Genomic DNA, 20,654 nt, shown 5'->3' on the forward strand with positions numbered 1-20,654 from the left:
GCATTAAGTGTTTTTTTTTCCTTTCTTTTTTGGCCACTTGGGAGCAGTGCACTTTTGGAAGTTAAAAACAATCTTGGCATTAGCTGATATGACAAACATGTTAGCAAACACTTGTCTATTAACACACCAAGCAGATTCAGAGCAACATCAGCGCTTATTTTGAATTATGCATGGCCACCTGATGAATGTAAGTCCAATGTCTCATTATACATAGTTATTTGACCCATTGCTGATGTGCACTCATCAGCCAAAGCATTAAAACCACTGACAGGTAAAGTGAATAACACCGATCATCTCTTAACAATACAATGTTCTGTTGGGAAACCTCTCAACAGTCCTGACATCCATGTTGATGCTACCTGATGCTACTTTTCATCTTTTGTCTTTCCATTTTCAGCTAGTTAATTAAATGTGTGAGGCTGAGAGATGATTGGTGAGACTGTAGGTGACAGAGAGATGTGTGTGTCTGTGTCAGACCAAAAATGGAGTTTTGGGTAAGAATTTCTTCACAAATTAAACACATCATCACTAGTGTTCTCTCCACCTCTAACAGTGTTTTAGGTGAGGTGCTGGAAGATTTTCAGCTCAAGATTGCCATCTTGTGGCTGTTTTGTAGAAGCAGAAGAGTAAGATGGGAACATCTGTGTCTTGAAGGTTTTCCAACATTTACCATGATTAGGTTATTTAAATTCAACATCTTACAATTGTTCCTTCATCCTGGAATCAATGATGTTTTGGAAGAAGTGAAGAGTTTTTTTCCCCCTTAAAACTTAAAATCAAAACATTAAAGGTGAAACATTATATTCATGCAAAATAAACTTCACAGATATTCTCTGACTTTTTAGACATAAATGTCTTTAACTTCATCCTGTCCCACTGGCAGGACAATCTGTACAAATGTTCAAACCCAGTAGAGTTTTATTTGGAATTCTAGTTTGGAACAATGCCATAGAATTAAACTGAATTTGTTGTAAATGTGTATAAAATTAAGTATCAAGACATACCACAAGGGGGACATATTACTCATGGGAAAGGCTGATACTGAAGGTTCAAGGTTCATTTATTGTTATTGTAAAACACAGGACTGCGCAACAACATGCAGTTGTAGTCTTTTTATGCTGCACAGGAACACAACAAAAACAACAACAAAAACGGAAGAGCATTCCTTTAGTGCATTTTCTGACAGAAGAATCCGTCTGCAGCCTGCAGAACTACAAGTTTCCCCCCCCCCCCCCCGTCTTTCTTAAAGGTGCACAACCCTGCAAAGCCATTCAGTCTTTCATCTGTTTATAACATTCTTCTTTTCTTCCATCTGTTCAAAGCTATTTTCAATTAGCTATTATAAAGAAAAAAAACTTTTAAGTAAAAATTAAGAAAAAGAGATGGTGTTGAATGATCATGTAAAATGCAGAATTTGCATAAAGAAAAAAAGAGTACAACTAATAATTAACAGATCGAAAAAAATCTTTGATTAAAAACAGATTTTTGCAGATGATATTTTATCACAAAATTAAAATTAATATATTTTTTTAACATATTTTTTACTCTATTTATGTGCAGCAGTGGTTTCATTAAACCATTAAACAAAGGGAAGCAGACTTAAGTCAGTAGTTTTGGTCCTCTTGTGTACAGGTTACCAGCTGCTAAGAGATGTGATGAGTTCATGATTGATCAATTTAAATCAAGCAAGGCTTTTTTTTTTTTTTTTTTGTTCTTGATCAAAATGCTGCTGGCTGTCATTTCACCACATAGAGTCGAGGCCAGATGCATAAATGATGATGCACAAACACCATGTGTACATGTTTTCCCACACATAAAGAGGTATTTATAAACAAAGAATATGCAGTGAGAATGTGAACACTTCAAGCATACTTCAGACCAGGCATACACACGCCTTTACCTGCAGGTGGTATAATTAGGAGGAGATGGCATAATAGAGAGATGGTTAACATTTTAGGTTATTTGCCCCAGCTAACATCTTGTGTTGTTAGTTGGAGGCTACAGGGCGCTCTGTACAATATCACTCAAAGGCACATTATAAACCTAATTTTTAACTAGAGACCATCTTATGATAGCATCAATCCAGCCATGATACAGTGACCCACGACTTAAAAAGAATGTGAGCCAGGGGCAGGGGCATAAATAAAGACAGCGCAGGCAGTGAGATTCCACTTGGGCCCCTGGGATGGAGGTGCCCATAGAGTGATTCAGATTGCTACCTTGAAAATATACCTGTGTTCAAAGATAAATGATACAAAAAAGAATATCATTAATTTACAATCAGTGCCATTTGCTGTATATGTCCTCAAAAAGGCAAATCCATCTGTGTCATGGTTTTATTTTTCCTTTTTTTTTTTTTAAATAATCAGCAGCCTTTTCTATATAAGCTATACAATAAGAACAATTCAATTAAAATATTAATTTCTTACTTACTATGATTTTTTTTCCCTTGAGAACATAAAAATATTTCACACTTTAATGACCATGCAAAGTGAGGTAGGTTAAGTTTTTATAGATGGTCAGCTAAATAGTTATCTCAGGAAATATTTCTACGGCACTCTACACAATCATTCCGACATCTTGTTTTGGCATCTCATGTGGTTCTCTGTAATTTGGACAACTTTTACATCCCCTGCAATAAGTTAAGCCCCCTTCATATTACGCCCCTCTCTCGCAGTGTGCAGACAAACCCTTCTCTTTTTTGAAATTACATGGGAGGAATGTATACAGCAGCAATAAAAACACTGGTGAATTCTCAGGGCAGGTAATATGGTCGGCATCTTAACAAAAAAAACAACATCAGGGAAACGTTATCCATCAACTTGACTACTCCTGAGCACCAAGAGCACCTCCCCTTGTCCGCGGGAGTCCTGTGCTCTGTTGGAATTAAACACAGTCCACCTGTTGGACTGCGCAACAGCCTGATCCAGGATGTCATGATGGAGCCAGATCTCTGCAAAGATATAGGCACTACATTCTCTGATCTCCCTGGTGTTTGGCCAGTCCGAATTCTATTTCATTCATTCCACTTTCCTGTGACAAGACATCAGCCAGGAGCTGGCTGGGTAGTGAAACAGTCCTAGGACCAAGCTGGGCCAGCCTAGTTCTTATCACTGCTCCCTTCCAGGGGCACTCACACTGCCCTTGGTGGCGCTAGGTCCGGTCAGTCTGTCTGGGTGATCGGAAGTTCTCTGTCATACCAAATACCTGCTCCAGTAACAAAGGGTACAAGACAAGAAATGAAAACAAAAATGTAGCTACTGGGCACCTGCAGGCATTACTGATATCACAGTAAATGTGATACTGTCAGGCAGTGTAAGACCCAAGGGTGAGTTTCTGCAAGAAGAAAGAATAGTAAATGTTATGTGTGTGTGTGTTTGCAGGAGGGCGAGGGAAAGATGGCGCCCCCATCATTATCTTCCCAGAGTACTCAGGCTTCAGCGAAGTGCCAGAGGAAGACTTCCTCAATGTTGCCACCTACTTGACCAGCATACCCAGGTACACACTCCCATACACATTAAGTGAATTGTTATTGTGGTTATCCTGACATAATCAGACTATTACTATTCAAGTTATCCATTAGCCAAAACTGGACAGTAATGAAGACCTCCATTTAACCTCTTAGGCACCACCTTTACAGAATTACATTAAACATGTTTTAATGTAATTTACTCTAATTGATGAACATGGCAACTAGCTCAGGATGTGATTATTCATTTTACACTGATTAGGCCATTTCTAGTCATCTCATTACATCTTAATAGAAGGAACTAAGCCATGTATGATTATTGTACCAGTGGCATGGCCAGGGTAACCTGCTGTGGGGCATCAGGGATAAAATTTAGCTGCAGGGCCCATATTAAGCTCCACTTCTTACCCAATCTCTGTCTAGTGTGTAGTTTCTCTATCCTGAAAACCTACCTGACCCCAGGAAATCAGCGTGGTGCTTCCATGAAGCACAGTAATTGAGGAATATTCAACATTTAAACACAAAACTGAAATATGAAAGACATACAACATTTCTGCAAATAACCACATAGTAGTGAACCTATTTGTGGATTATTTAAAATGTGCAAGATGTGTTTGCTCTTCAGTCGAGCTCTGCATTTTCAGGATCAGTAAGCAGAGTAAATCGTTTTAAGGAATTTCATTGGCATGCCTTACACAGACACACGCACAAAGCAGCAGTCCAGTTACATGCCTTCTCTATCTCCTGTCTCCAGTCTGGATGCTGCCAGTATCGGCTTCATTATCATCATCGACCGGCGAAAGGACAAATGGAGCTCAGTGAAGGCCTCTCTATCCAGGATCGCTGTAAGTTCTCCATGACATATTAATCCATATATACCTAAGATGTTGAAAATCTTTATCATTTTTATTTATCTAAAACTGATAATGACATTGATGAAAAAAGCTGTCCTTTCATGACGGAATCATACGCAGCCGGTTGCCAGTATTGTTCAACTAAAGTCAAGGGGGCGGGTGGGAGGGGTAGTGGATGGGTTCAAAAACCACCGGTGGCAGGTGTTTGTTTCTCGTATGAATGTAAAGCCAAACCCTGTTCTCTTTTTCTTAACCCAACCATGTGCTTTTCTTGCCTTAACCCAATCATGTGTTGGCTAAACATAACCATGTGCATTTGTTGTTGAAGGAAATAAATGTCAATGCTTGTATCGACGAAGTGCATTTATTTTGAAAGGGACTGTATGCAAACTGTACATTTCTTGTGAAATGGAAGTGTATTTTGGATACAGCCAATATGTATAACAGGCTGAAGTTGACAAGGCATCCCAGAACATCATCAACCAACACAGGTTACCTTGCACGTCATATCTGGATGTGGAAATTCCATGATCAGACGTTGATATGTGATGAGGTCGGAATGAGAATGTGTTGTGATGGTAAAAGCAGTTCAGTCAACAGAAATCTAATGTTGAGAGCGATCAAATACATTTATTGATAAAGTACATGTTAAAGTTCAGAAATGTGTTCAGAATGAGCTGTTATAATCTGGTCCTTTTGATGATTTCATACCAACAAGACACATGTATATTCATACCCATTCACATGTCTGTCACTGTCACTGTGGTCCCAGTTCTTGCCTGCTCGTTAGTGCAACCTGATTCAAGAAAATGGCCGAATGAATGAGTGAAGAACATGATGGGATGGCTTGTAAATGTATTGTAAATGGATATGATGTTGTGTTATCTAGGGGGCGTTTCCAGGAAACCTGCAGCTGGTGTTAGTGCTGAGGCCATCAAGGTTCTTCCAGAGGGCTATAGCAGACATTGGGATCAAGCTGCACAAGGATGACTTTAAAATGAAGGTACCGGTAAGCATGCTTCACTACCATCCATATAAAGCTGTGATCAGGAGGAATCAGTATCTTTTGCTGCAAAGCATGACTGATAAATGATGCATGACATATAATCGTTTTATACATGTCAAGTCAACTGGATTAGGCATTGCTTGTGTCAAACTGGTAACCCTTCCCAGCAAACATTCAGGTATACACAATCTGCACTAACAGTGAAAACTCATGTAGGAAAACTCATAGTAGCTTAAAGTTTAAATTAAAGTTTGAATTAAAGTTCTGATAACATCCATAGTTGTCTGAAGCTGCTGAGAGTATTTTTTTTTCTCAAGACTTCACATCTGCACACTGCACGGTGTTTTTAATGTTTTGATATAACAACCTCATTAGGTATACTCAGTGTGAACCCTAAGCCGAGCCCTGCCATCAGTTGCATCAACATACTCATCAAATTATTTACAATAATTAGAGCTCCAAAGTCCAGGATCCTGTCAATTACAGTTATGTTATATTAAATCTGTCTCCCCTAAGTACATGATAATCAGTCATACCTCCACCAAAGGAGGACAAACTGAAATTGGAAATTACAAAAAAAAATCTCATATCAAAATCAGGCCAGTCAGTCAGTTTTACTTATACATCCCATTATCAAAAACCACAAATTTACCTCTAGGGACTTTTCTGTAGAACATATGACATTCTCTGGCCTGAGACCCTTCACTCGGATAAAATTATTTCAGGAGACCTTCAAGCAGCTTCCAGGTGTCGCCAGACAGATAGAACATATGCCACACAACCTCCTCCCCACCAAGTAACCTGGAAAGTGGACAGACCACGCAAACACACAATAGGCTGAACTAAAGCACATCATTCAAATAAATAGGAAAATGAATGAAATCAAAGAATAATTGCATATTAATAATTTTGTGAGTCATCATAAGGACCTTGAAGTCTGATCTGACATGGATTTGGAGCTAATGGAGGGAAGCTGAAACTTGTGTACTGTGGAAAAAAAAAATCAGGATTGTTTAGTAAGGACACTAGCTGCAGCATTCTAAACTGTTTGAATACTTTCAGAATGTGACAGGCCTGACAACAAAATGTTACAATGATCCCTTCTGGATGATACAAAGGCCTTATTTAGGGTACAGCATGAGACATGGATAAAGAGACCTGATTTAGCTATGCTAGAGATCTTAATAACGTAACATCAAGCTTCTTGACTATGTGACTTTGGGATATTGCACGTTTCTAGAGTCACCATTACTTGATCAAACTAATGTCTATGTTGACCCCCAGTGTCTCAGTTTTAAAATAATTTAGGTGCTGCTACAGCTGAGTATCATCAGCGTAGCATTGGAAATAAATTCAATGATGACATGTAATTTGACCAGGAGGAGAAATATAAAGAGAGAAGAGCAGAGAGCCAAGAACAGAGCCCTGAGGTACTCCATATTTCACATTAGAATATATTGATGTTAAATTATTAAAGGAAACACCCTGTGTTCTTTTAGATAGATGAGATTTTAAACATAAATGAGCCAAGCTAGAGAAGCCAGCTTTCTTTTGTAATTACTCAAGGAGAAAACAGTGATCAGTAGTGTCAAAACCTGCCCTGAAATCCCATAATAGAAGCACCAAGGGGAAATCTGAGTTTACAGTAAAGAGAAGATCATTTACAATTTTAGTTAGCACCATTTTGTTGTCATAGCAGGCCCTGAAAGCACACTGAAAAGGTTAAAAAAGAGAACTATTAAATGTAATGTATAGTCTGAGAGTTGTTGAGACACCACTCTCCAGTACATTTGAAAAGAATGGAAGTTTAGAGACATGGTGGATTATTATTTGGAGATGCTGGATCAAGATGAGGTCTAGCGGAAACAACAGGTTGACAAAATATTAAGCATTGTAAGCAGAGGTGGGTAGTAACTAGTTACATTTACTCAGTTACATTTACTTGAGTAACTTTTTGGATAAATTGTACTTTTCAGAGTAGTTTTAATGCAAAATACTTTTTACTTTTACTTGAGTTATATTGTTTTAAAGCAACAATACTCTTACTTGAGTACAATATTTGGCTACTCTACCCACCTCTGAGTACATAATTACATATATATATATATATATATATATATATATATATATATATATATATGTACAGTATATATAAGAATATATTTGTGTTTCTTGTGCCTTGATTTATGTTATGTTTGTAAAGATTTAATTTATTTTTGTTTTAGTTAAAGGGGTATCGTTTAAAATACATGAATTTGCAGATTATTATTTTTGATTGATTGATTACGTTCATGTTCTTATTTTACAAATAAATCAGACGTTACTCAACAGTTACTCAGTACTTGAGTAGTTTTTTCACCAAATACTCTTTTACTCTTACTCAAGTAATTATTTGGATGACTACTTTTTACTTTTACTTGAGTAATATTGTTCTAAAGTATCAGTACTCTTACTTGAGTACAATATTTGGCTACTCTACCCACCTCTGATTGTAAGTCCCAGAAATTGTCAGAGGTCTTAAAGTCTAAAAAGGTCTAAAAAGTTTTGTTGGTAGGGGATTAAGGAAGCAGTGGCTGGTCTAGAAGCTGATGTCAGCCTAGACAACATTTTCAAAGTCTCAGAACTGAGTGGGATTCAGCCTATGAGTATTGCACTGCCAATTTTACAGATGAAGCTGGAGACAAGGAACTAATTTTATATCTAAACTAGATCTTGCTGCAAAAGAAATGTAAAAAAAAATTATGAGCCGAAAAAGATAAGAAGCTAACAGTCGGCTGTTTTGGGTCAAGTCTTGCTACAGTGTCAAAGAGAAATCTAGGATTGTGTTTATTATTACTGATTAATCATGAGAAATAGGCTTTCCCAGCAGAGCTAGCATTCTTGAAATTTAATACACACTCATGTCATGAGAGCTGGTAAAATTCCAGTTTTGATTTACAGCATTTACATTCCAGTCTCATGCAGGCCTGCTTTAGAGCATGTCTTTCTTCAGGGTGTAGACCTCTGTAACTGTCTTGTTTTTGTAAAAAGAGGGGCAGCTAAATCCAAGAGACTAGAAAGGTACAGTAAAGGTACAGGTAAAGAAAGTACAGTTGAAGTTGACAGACTAGTGTGGCAAGTTAAATACCTAAGAGCCAACATTACAAGGGCAGGCTGGTGTCACTTTACAATAAGAAAGTGATCTGACATCACAGATGTGACAAGAGGGACAGTCAGTGCAGAAACGTCTATCCCACATGATCCCACACTCAGTTTGTGCAGGGACATAATGAGTGTGTCCCTGTACAAACTGAGTGAATACAAAAGAAGAGCCAAAAAAGCTTTACATAAATGTTAAACAGCTGAGATTATGAGCAATATTCACCAAAAATGTAAATCTCAGAGTGAGTAACAAGGTCTGACATAAAATCTCCAAATTCTTATGAAAAATGGGCATAAGGGCTCGGTGGTCTACAGCTCTGCATCAGCAAACCGAGATAATTTCCTCAACTGTGCCGGTTTGGTATATTGAATGAGTGCGTCTAGTACTGACTGCTCAGAGCAGAGTGAAAGTTCTGTGCACTTGTGTTCAACAACATTTTGATCACTTTAATTAGGTGAAGTCTTACCCATATAATCAGTGCTAGGTACATAGGCAGGTTACCGATTAGGAAGTGGGCATACTCTCCTATATATTACGATGACTTTTTAGCTGATAGGTGGGTATACTGTAACTGGATAGAAAAAGAAGTGGGTATACCCCATATACCTGAGTATACCCTCCATTACACCACTGCATATAATCCTCTCTGTAATCACACAAACCCCTTGATTCATGTTTTGTTTATCTTCATTTAATGCTTTTTTAACTTAATGCAGAGTAATTTTTTGTAGGCCTGAAAGGAGGCAAATTCAAACATAGTGAGTTTTAAAAAACTATCAGCTAATCTTGTCTCATCTTACTATATCTTACTATATCTTATCTTACTATGTAATGATGAAACTCTGTCTGTGGGTGTGTGTGTCTGTTCCACGTTTTTCTTCTCACTGACTTGGTCAATTCATGTGAAATTTGGCACAGTGGTAGAGGGTCATGGGAGGATGTGAATGAAGCAATATTACATCAATTGGCCAAAGGGGGGCGCTATAGAAACCGATTGAAATTGCAAACTCTGAATGGGCATATCTCATGCCCCGTATGGCGTAGAGACATGAAACTTTGCACAGAGATGCCTCTCCTCACAAATTTGCCCCAAGAACCCATAACTTCCGGTTATATAGATTTTCTGCCATTTTGAATTTTTTGAAAAACACTTAAAATTGATCTCTTCCTAGGAAGTTTGACCGATCTGCATCGTGTGGGTTGTGAGGTGGGGTACCAGCATGTCCCACAGATGTTGATCATATGGGGATCTGGGGAATTTGGAGGCCAGATTGATGCCTTGTGCTGCTGTCATGTTCCTTGAACCATTCCTGAGCAGTTTTTGTGGTGTGGCATGGTGTATTGTCCTGCTTGGGGGCCACAGCTACTGGGGAATGCTGTTGCCATAATGGGGGGTGTCTGGTCTGCACTGGTGTTTAGGTGGGTGGAGCATGTCAGATGGCATCCACACGAATGTCAGAACCCAAGGTATCCCGGCAAAACATTGCATTGTAACAAGATGATCAGTGTTGTTCACTTCACCTGTCAGTGGTTTTAATGGTTTTGCTGATCGGTGTATATAACCAAACCGAAATCACCCAAACCTGTGTATAGGGAAACAGGCCAGGAGACATAAAGCAAGTTCCTGTTACACCCAATTCAACCTTTGGATTCTTTGTCAGACTGCATCTGAAGACAGCAGAGTTGTGTTTCATTTATTTTCAGGATATAGAACTGCTTCAGATTTGTCTCAATCAACAGGATATAAAATTCCATCATTGTCAAAACTGATGCAGAAGCTAAGACAGAAACACTGCATCCTCCTCCTCCCATAATGCACCTCAATAGCATCCTTTTTGACAGATAGAAAGAGAACCATTTTTAAAACAATAAGCAGTAAGATGATAGACCAGCAGAGAAGGTGTGTTGTTGTGCTTTTGGTTAACCATGTTCAGCTGACGGAACAACTGATGTCTCCACTGACAGGCCCACACAATAACAGCATGAAATTATGAGTGAACATGCATGTGAGGAGTGAATGGCAAATGATAAGAGAAACAAATTACAGACCTAAGCAATGAATAAGTTCAGTCTACTGAAGTGATATATTCAATGTGTTTTCAGATTGTGATGTTAAACTCTCTGTCGGACCTGCACTGTTATGTGGATAAAGGCCAGCTGACCCGGGAGCTAGGAGGAAGCCTGGAATACTGTCACAGCCAGTGGATCCACCACCGAACCGTGAGTAAATACACACTACAAAATACTGTATAACTAATAATACCAGTGACTTTCCAAAACAAAGTTGAATTCTAGGATGCTTCTGGGTCACATGTGGATCTTTTTCTCTAGGCTATAGAGAACTTTGCCATGACAGTGAAAAGCACAGCCCAGATGTTACAGAAGTTTGGGACAGACCTGGCAGAGACAGAGCTGCCCAATGATGTCCAGTGCACCAAAGACCTGCTCACCTCACACACCAACAAACACGACAACCTGAAGGTGATTTAGCACATTTAAGGCACCAGCACAAACTAAAATGGGAAGTATGTGATGCAACAAAGATTTTCACACTGGTTGGGGTGAAACTAAATATGTAACTGTGAAGCTCCAGTAGCCAACAATTGAAAAAACAAACCCCAGCTACAAATGCCAGCCTTGCTTCATGATGCCTTCTTCTAGTCCCTGGTTATCATCAAAGTGAGATACCAAATGGGGATAGCATGTTTAGTCATAGGTGTAAATAGAGCCTCGCACACAAACATATTTATGTGCTGTGTTACAGATGATATTAATGTTATTTCCAATGCCTCTGTGTCTGTAAACCAGGATGAACTGAAGCTTGCTTTGAAGCAGGGCACTACCTTGTTAGGTTGTATCAAGGAGCAGGCAGCCAAGTCAGAGAACCACAAACTCAACCCAGATGAGCTGGAGAACCAAACCACTGTGGAAAGGTAACAAAGCTTTTCTCCTACATTATATAATGCATTTCAGTATATATCATGGCAGTGTATCCCTGCAGTAACTCTCAGTGTGTTTGTAATGAAGTTCCTTTTGTGTGTGTCAGACTCCTAGCCCAGCTGGATGAGACAGAGAACGCCTTTGAACAGTTCTGGTGTAAACACCATCTGAAACTGGAGCAGTGCCTGCAGCTACGCCACTTTGAACAAGACTTCAGAGAGGTATATCTGTAGATCTGTCTGTCTCTCTGTTGGCCCACTGCCTTTGGCCTGGAACCTTTGGATCTCACCAGTGTCTCCTCTTCATACAGCTTCAAAAGAATTCAGCTGTACAATCATAGTTTGAAAAACACTGACCGTTTGAGTCACTTTGGAAGTTGTAAATACAATGACTCAGTTTCACATCCTGCCAGACATCCCATGTTCTAAAAACTTATGTTAGGTGTCTTATTGCTGTATGTATGATGAAAGAAATATAATGACAATGTGGGTAAATGGGTGATATAATAATTTTCTTTGTCCTTTCTCAGTCTCTGTTTCTGTCCCTCCTTTGGTTCTCAGGTCAAAGTGTCTCTGGATAGTTTGATGGACAGTCTAACCAACCTATCAGATATTGGCGATTGTGTAATCAGAGTTGAACACCTGCTGAAGGAACTGAAAGCACTGGAGGAGAAGGCTCTGGTCAGTCAAAACACACACACACACACACACACACACACACACACACACACACACACACACACACACACACAAAACAGGCAATTTCATCTATAGTCAAAGTCAATGGTGCATGGTAGTTATGACGGGCCCTAGTGCTTGATTTTGTGTCAAAACAGCTTCCATATATTTCATAGTTTTGTTACGTGATCAAATACATCAATATACATATTATCAATCATCACTGCAATAGTCTACTGACTATTTTTCAAAAGAAAAAAAAACTGACAGAGATGGGTTTGCCTTCTCGAGGGCATATATAGCCAGTAACAGCATTTGTATATTAATGTGTGTTCACAGTGTTTCTGTGGTGGCAAGTTGAATCACTCAGAAGGGCTCACTCTCTGCTTTAGAGAGAGCAGGCCCTCCAGCCACCCCCCTCCTCTCCTACAAAGTGCTTACAGCAAGCATTCCAATGATTTGGTAGTGACTATTGCTTCTTCATCCTTCTGCAGCTTACTTCACTACCATTGGTTCCAGTAAAAGCCAAGACTATAGTAATCAGTAAATCCATACACTTCAAGTAATGTGTGGTGACATCACAGATTCTAGTTTCATGTTTTCCTCCACTCAGTGAGGTCCAGTAAGTACCTTATCCTTATCCTTATCCTTATCCATATACTTATGTTAACCCAAAAACACTCACGACTGCACTGACCTCATGATACCCATTATTCTGGAATGTTAAACACACAAACTGTAGACTTAACTGGAACTTTGCCATCAGAAATCTAATAGAAAATAGGCCTTCATTGTCAAAGCAATGCTCCATTACAAAACCACTTAGCACAAGCTCAGTCATAACACCAACTTTATAGGTCTATTGGCTTTTAACCCTTGAACAGAAAGCAATCATCACAAATTTATATTTTGTAAGCTTTGTAAATAGCTGCTAAGTGTCAGTAGTACCCATCTCTATATACTTACCTCTGTAGACACAGCTGACTGTGGACACCCCAAAAATTTTGTTCACACAACTTAAAATGTGATGATATATTCTGAATTGTTTTTCTGCCAGCCCACACTAGAAAAGGCCCAGCTCCATGCACTGCACGGTGACCAGCTGATCCAGAGCAATCACTACGCTGTGGACTCTATTCGACCCAAATGTGTGGAGCTCCGACGGGTCTGTGACGACTTCAGCAATGAGTCCAAGAAAAAGACGGATGTCTTGTCCAAATCCCTGCAGATACACATGGGAATTGATAAGGTGAGGATATATGATATGTTATGATATGATATGATATGATATGATATGATATGATATGATATGATATGATATGATATGACTTAAACACATCTACAGATGTCACATCCACAAAGTTAGATTACCTTCACTAACATCATCTGTCATTGCATTTGTGGATGAAAAAGAAGGCTGCTGATTCTGTTTTAATCTCCTAAATCACAATTTTCAGACGTCCTTTTATGTAATGATACTTAATTCACTATTAGAAGCCTCACTCAATTTCTACCTTGCTTTTATATAACCTGCCTTTAAAGGTCCAGTGTGTAGGATCTAGAGGCATCTATTGGCAGAAATGGAATATAATATTCATAACTATGTTTTCATTGGTTTATAATCACCTAAAAATAAGAACTGCTGTGTTTTCGTTACCTTAGAATGAGCCATTCACATTTACATGTACTGTGCGTTCATTTCGTCTGTATTTCTGCACCTTTCCTTAAAGCTTACTGATTTTGAAGAAACAGAGCAGTACCACAGGAGATCATGGAGGCAATGTGGTGTAGTTCAAGTGAGATATGACCATAGGAGAAGATGAAGACATTTAAATAATAGTGGAACAAAACAAATCCCTAATAATATATACTAATATATAGTGAATTTAGTGAAAAGAATTCTCTGTCCACATGTTGGGAAGTATATAATGGCCACTCAGACCAGCACCATGTTGCCTTAAAGATACATTATTATGACCTCCTCCGCTTTTGCCTCATTTGTTGTGTGTAACTTCTGTCTCTGCCCTCTAGTGCCATCTATTGGCTGTATCTATGCCATCATAAAGAATGCATGGAAGTATCAGGGCAGTGACATTTATCACATTTGAAATGGATGTATCTATTTTCATATGTAAAGGGAGTATAAATGAGCCTTAACATGTTCTCAGTGACAATGTTAACATGGTATTAGCAGATATATTACCATTGCCATCCCCTGAGCCATGCTGTTAGCATAGTTAAGGATGGTAATTTGTTGGGATTTTAACACTTCTTTAAAGTGGTATTAACTGATTTCTTTGGCAACTTGGGGGAAGCAATAAAAGCACACTCACTATCTATTATCTAATGAAGTTCTTATGGCAAATGAGCTCGCAAACGGTTGCCCTTTTATACATCCAACAGACACCGGCAACCTAATAAATGTAAGTCCAGGATTAACTCTCTTTTTATCTCTCTATATTTGGCTTTTTAGGTCACTAGTAACTTTGCCTGTCTGCCATTTAGTGTTGGGCAGGTAGTGTACAGTGGATTTATCAAAGCTTGTTTGCTGAAAACAGCTGCCTTCTGCTGGAAGCAAGACAAAGCAAGTTTATGTGTGTAACATTTCATTAGTTCAAAGTGCTTTACCTAAAGCATAAAACAAGCTTAATGAGAGTAGTGAGACCAAACTAAACAAGTGTTTGCAGTGACTAAGACCAAGTATGTGCATGGATCCATACATTGCCCTTTTTTGGCATCTTTGGCTTATGACCAAGCTTTCCACAAAATCTACGGTAAGACTGTGAATCCATTTCAATGTTAGAGGCCTTTTTTAACTGACTGACCAACCAACAGAGTGAGCTCTAGCTAATAGCAGCTAAAAAGTAAATTTGCAGACCATAAAACCAATACAATGAGCTGAAAGACACTAAAAGGCTGTGGAGTTCTGAATGGAAGTGCTTGAAGTAATGAGTCAATCACAGTGACCGACCCCTTTTACATTATACAGTAGTTTTACCTGTTGTTGATATAAATTGATTATATTGATTATGGCAGCTTTAGTTGCTGGTTTCCTTTATTGTCGTCAACTTAACATCTAACTTTTAAGACCATCTTGACACCTCTATTTCCTAAAGGCAACAAGAATTTAATCTTGCATTTTATGCCTCCACGCCAGCAATAGCTGTGGCAGAAGGCATTATGTTTTCAGGTTGTTCATCCATTCGTCCGTCCATCCTTATCTCATCCATATCTCAACACCTCAAGAGAATTTCTTCAAATTTGCCACAAATGTCCACTTGGACTAAACGATAAACTTTTTGGTGGTCACAGGTCAAAGATCAGTGTCACTGTGACCGTGTCTGTCTCATTCTCAGAATGTGATTCTCAATAATGCTGCAATGGAATTCATCAAATTTAGCATAAACATTAATTTGGACTCAACAATGGACTGATGAGATTTTGGTGGTCAAAGGTCAAGGTCACTGTGACCTTGCATTAATCTACCGTTGACCCAAATATCTCAAGAACAGCTTGAGTAAATTTTTTCTTCAAATTTGGCACAAACGTCCACTTGTACTCAACAATGAACTGATTAGTTTTTGGTGGTCATAGGTCAAAGGTTAAGATGATAGAATTATCTCAATTTTGGCAAAAACTTTTACTTGGACTTGAGGATGAACTGATTAGATTTTGGCTATCAAAGGTCAAAGGTCAAGGTCAGTGTGACCTTGCATCTGTCTTATTATCCTGAACAGGATCTCTCAAGAACACCTTAAGGGAATATCTGCAAATTTGATACAAACGTCCACTTGGACTGAAGAATAAACTGATTAGAATTTTGTGGTTGAAGGTCAAAGGTCAAGGTTGGTGTGACCTAACAAAATATGTTTTCAACCATAACTCAAGAATTTATATGCTAATTATGACAAAACATCACACAAATGTCCATCCATCCATCCATCCATCTTCTAACCGCGTCATCCTCTTGAGGGTCGCGGGGAGGCTGGAGCCTGTCCCAGCTGACATTGGGCGAGAGGCAGGGTACACCCTGGACAGCTGACATTGGGCGAGAGGCAGGGTACACCCTGGACAGGTTGCCAGACTATCGCAGGGCTGACAACCATTCACGCTCACATTCACACTTACGGACAATTTAGAGTTATCAATTAACCTAATCCCCAATCTGCATGTCTTTGGACTGTGGGAGGAAGCCAGAGTGCCCGGAGAGAACCCACGCTGACATGGGGAGAACATGCAAACTCCGCACAGAAGGGCTCCCACACCCAGGATCGAACCGGGAACCCTCTTGCTGTGAGGCGACAGTGCTAACCACCACACCACCGTGCCGCCCCCACACAAATGTCTAATAGGATAAAATAATTATGTGTTGACATTTTATATCCAAAAGGTCAAAGATCACTTTCACTGTGACATCATCATTTTTTACATAAAACACTTTTCTGTCCATTACTTAGCATCATATCTCAGAAACAGAAGTGGAGACATTTGATCAGATACTGAACTGGTGACACTTATTTTGGGTGCCCACCTTGAAATTGTGTTGATTGTATAGCTCTTTTGTGCTGTTGGGCGTGCAATGTGTTTTCACAGACATGGATGTAACCTGTAAGAGAAACTTAACTGGTACGCAGAGGCATACAACTGATGATAACCGGCAAAAATTCTAGTTTTTTTAATATGTTGACTCTCAAAGCATCATTGCTATTTGCTTTCTGCATGTAGAAGCCAAAGATAAGATAAGATTTATTAGTCCCACAGCGGGGAAATGTGCAGTTTTACAGTAGCTAAGGGAATGGTGCATTAGCTAGAGGCAACAATAAAAACAAAAACTGAGATATAGTACGTAAGTAAACAGTCACAAAGCGGTATATAAATATATAAAAAGATATGCATAACAGAGCTTGTGGTCCCTTCCTGGGCTAACAGCAGCTAGACAGCATAAGGCCATACAGAAATACTGATAAGCAATTTGTATATTGATTCAGCCTTTTCGAGAATGAGGTGGGGTGGCAGACATTGTTCTTACGAATATGCCACCCTGTTGCTGTGGCCACATTCAAACAGTATTAGTGCCACAATCATTGTCTTGCCTATATTCAACTGTATTTCCAGCTATTCTATTTCTATTTCTATGTGTTTGACATGTCATTTCACTGTTTAAGATCTTGTTGCACATAACTTGCTGCAAGTTGGCCTGCAATGCAAAACGGAATGGCCATTCATGTACAAAACAGAAGTCTGCAGTAACACAATAATTCTTTTGCTGCAAACCAGGAACTCAACAATATACTAACACTTTTGCCATAACACCTTCATAAGGCAAAAAATCAACTAATGTAATTAAATTAGAGCAATGTGACAAAACATAAGAATCAGAATCTGTTCAAAATGTGTCGTCTTCCAAAAAAAACAAATGAAACATCTACAAGTTCCATGTGCTGTTCCATTTTCTTTTCTGTTCTTTTTTTCCCCACCCTTTCCAGCTTTTACGCTTCTGCGCTAGGGACAGCAGTAACCAGAGGCATTATGTTTTCCAATTGTTCATCCATCCCATTCATGTGAACGTGATGTCTCAAGAACACCTTGGGGGAATTTCTTTTAATTTGGCCCAAATCTCCACTGTGAGACAAGGATGTGCTGATCAGATTTTGGTGGTCAAAGGTCAAGGTCACCGTGACCTCACAAAACATGTCTTTGGCTGTGACTCAAGAATTCATACCCAAATTGTGACAAAATTCCCAATAGAAGTTCTAATAGAATGTAATGAAGAAGTGCTGACATTTTATAGCCCAAAGGTCAGCTTCACTGTGACGTCATTGTGTTCTGCAAAAAAACTTATCTGGTCATAATTCAACTTCATAACGTAGGAACAGAAGGAAAGGCATTTGTTCAGAATTCAGATACTGAATTGGTGACACTAATTTTGGGTGTCGTCCTTGAAATTGTGCTGATTGTATAGATCTTCTGTGCTGATTGGTTGAAAATGTGTGTGAAGCATCCATGTTTTCATGTTAACTGTAAGTGCAACTTGACTGGTGCACAGGGGCATACAATCTCCAAGCAGTGATTCTAGTTTTTTGCTACCAACATCTCAAGTGCACTCACAGTTTAGATAATCTGGATTGCTCATTTAATAGGATGTCAGACTTTATTGTCACATTACTCTTTGTAGCAATTACTTTGACCATAGTGTCAACATAACTGATATAAGTGATGGCCAAAACTACAAAAATAAGACCAAAGTTGCAATAGCCAAAATGTTTTACAAATATGTAACCCCAACCTTTGTTGCTCATAATCTGACCCATAACTAGAGTTCCACCAGGCAGCTTCATATGTCGGCAAACCAAATGGCAATAAGACATTACTGAATGGCTTCTGAGGACCTAATTATCCAGAAATCCCATTAAAGTTAAGTCCATAAATTGAATATGGAGGTGTTGAAGATGTTCAGTGTAGTTTTTACTGGACAGTGTTTTCTCCATTTCTGTTTACATACCTATTTGTTTTTCAGTATAAAGCTTTTATTCCTCTTCTGCATGCAAATTTTCCTCCTGTGATCATGTATCACTAAAATGCATAAAGAAAAAGTGACGGAATGTAATTGAAGTTCCTATGAGTCACCACATGGGAAGGGATGGTGGTAGCTACCTTTAAATTTTCCTTGTTTGAATTTGTGCTGTGTACAGGTAAACCAGTGGTGTGAGTCTGGCATCTACCTGCTGGCCTCCCAGGCTGTGGATAAATGTCAGTCACAGGAAGGGGCAGAGTCAGCACTGACTGACATTGAACACTTTCTGGAGTCGGCAGAAAAGAACCAACTGACTGAACTGAGGAACCTTCATAACCAGTATGAGGTTGTCCTGTCCGAGGATATCAAGGTATGGTACACAAACACAGTAGTTTACAGGATGTAATATTCTCTTGCAAAAAAAAATTATGACAAGGACTGATAGTGATCTTTCTGCCTGCAGGCCAATGTCCTGAAGGCACTGAAGCGCCTGGAGGATGTCCAGGAGATGTTTCAGAAGCGACACGTCAGTCTGAAGAGGCTGTCAGCTAAACAGACGAGGCCCGTCCAGCCTGTTGCCCCTCGGCCTGAGTCCTCTCCCAAACGGCCTTCGCTGAAGAACCCTCCCAGGACTACAGGGAGCCAGCAGCGTGAGTTAGATGTTGTTTTAACTCACTAATTTATACAGCAGATGATGAGTCTGGTGTAAGAGACTGAAACTCTATAAACTCTCACTGTCCATGACATGATTGACACCCTAGGCTGCAAACCTATACATATTGTAAGCTCTTTTTTTAGTCCTAATCTCATTTTATGCCTGTATGCATGTAATAATTGAAGTTACTTATGCTGTGTCCTCTCATATTCATTGCAGCTCTGGCTCGCAGAACTTCCGATAACTCCAACAGTGGCAAGCAGCCAGCTGAAGCTGATCCCAGCAAGAGGAAGAACATACGCAAAGCCAAAGGAGGCATCAAGGTACTCTTCTACAATACCACTATGAACTCTCACTGCAACATTTGAGCCCTTTCAGCAAGTAACTTTAACGATTTTTGAAGTTCTCCTCATTTCAAAGTAAGATAGAGCTGGCATTGTGGGCCATGGTATCACCCCACAATTATTGATACCAGTGCCAATCATGATACTTTGATTTCAACACTAGTTCTTAATAGTAGTTCATTCATACTTTTTTGATGCTTCCTAAGCGGTGATAGCCATGGCACACTTAGACTTAACGATGAACTGATTTTGGTGGTCATAGGTCAACGGTCAAGGTCACTGTGATCTCATCTGTCTTGTGAATGCGATATCTCAAGAACACCCTGACGGATTTTTTCTATTTTCTTATTTTTCAAATCTGGCACAAACATATATTTATACTCAGCGATGAACTGATTATATTTTGATGGTCAAAGATAAATGGTAAATGGATGGACCTGCACTTTTTATACTACAATACTACACCAGTCGCATACGAAAAGTTGCATATGAAAAGATGGTCTGAGGAGGCCGAGGAGGCCCTGAAAGACTGCTTCGAGGCCACTGTGTGGGAGGTTCTCAGCGATTCCCATGGCGAGGACATTGACAGTATGACGTCATGCATTACGGACTACATAAACTTCTGTGTGGAAAACACCGTACCCACCAGGACTGTATGCTGCTTCTCCAACACCAAACCCTGGATTACTCCAGAGTTAAAAGCTCTCCTGAAGTAGAAGCGGAGAGCTTTTAACTCTGGAAACAAGGAAGAGCTGAAGGCCGTGCAGAAGGAGCTATGGAGAAACATCAGGCGGGGAAAGGAAGGATTTAAAAAGAAGATGGAGGAACAGCGGCAGCAGAGCGACGTCAGCGGAGTCTGGAGAGGTCTGAAAACCATCTCAGGACACAAACAACCAGACTCCCAGGCCAGAGGTGACCAGCAGTGGGTGAATGATCTGAATCTGTTCTTCAGTTTGATCAGTCTGCCCCTCCCCCGGCCCAGACATCACTGCTGCAACCCCCCACATCCTCACCTTCACCTTCCCCCTCACCTACACTCCTGGCACACTGCTT

General features: G+C 39.5%; 1 protein-coding gene across 1 annotated transcript in view; it reads left to right on the top strand.

Moving 5' to 3' along the window:
• Positions 1-20,654, top strand: part of mcf2l2 (MCF.2 cell line derived transforming sequence-like 2) — a 240,879-nt gene that overhangs the window by 88,651 nt on the left and 131,574 nt on the right. The window contains exons 3-14 of the mRNA XM_050055717.1: positions 3,384-3,498; positions 4,224-4,314; positions 5,213-5,332; positions 10,575-10,691; positions 10,803-10,952; positions 11,280-11,404; positions 11,518-11,632; positions 11,972-12,091; positions 13,146-13,337; positions 18,781-18,972; positions 19,066-19,252; positions 19,477-19,580. Coding sequence (XP_049911674.1) covers positions 3,384-3,498; positions 4,224-4,314; positions 5,213-5,332; positions 10,575-10,691; positions 10,803-10,952; positions 11,280-11,404; positions 11,518-11,632; positions 11,972-12,091; positions 13,146-13,337; positions 18,781-18,972; positions 19,066-19,252; positions 19,477-19,580 — 1,628 coding nt within the window. The remainder of the gene's footprint in view (positions 1-3,383; positions 3,499-4,223; positions 4,315-5,212; positions 5,333-10,574; positions 10,692-10,802; positions 10,953-11,279; positions 11,405-11,517; positions 11,633-11,971; positions 12,092-13,145; positions 13,338-18,780; positions 18,973-19,065; positions 19,253-19,476; positions 19,581-20,654) is intronic.

This window comes from Epinephelus moara, chromosome 10 (genome assembly GCF_006386435.1).
Source record: "Epinephelus moara isolate mb chromosome 10, YSFRI_EMoa_1.0, whole genome shotgun sequence".
NCBI classification, from domain to species: Eukaryota; Metazoa; Chordata; class Actinopteri; order Perciformes; family Serranidae; genus Epinephelus; species Epinephelus moara.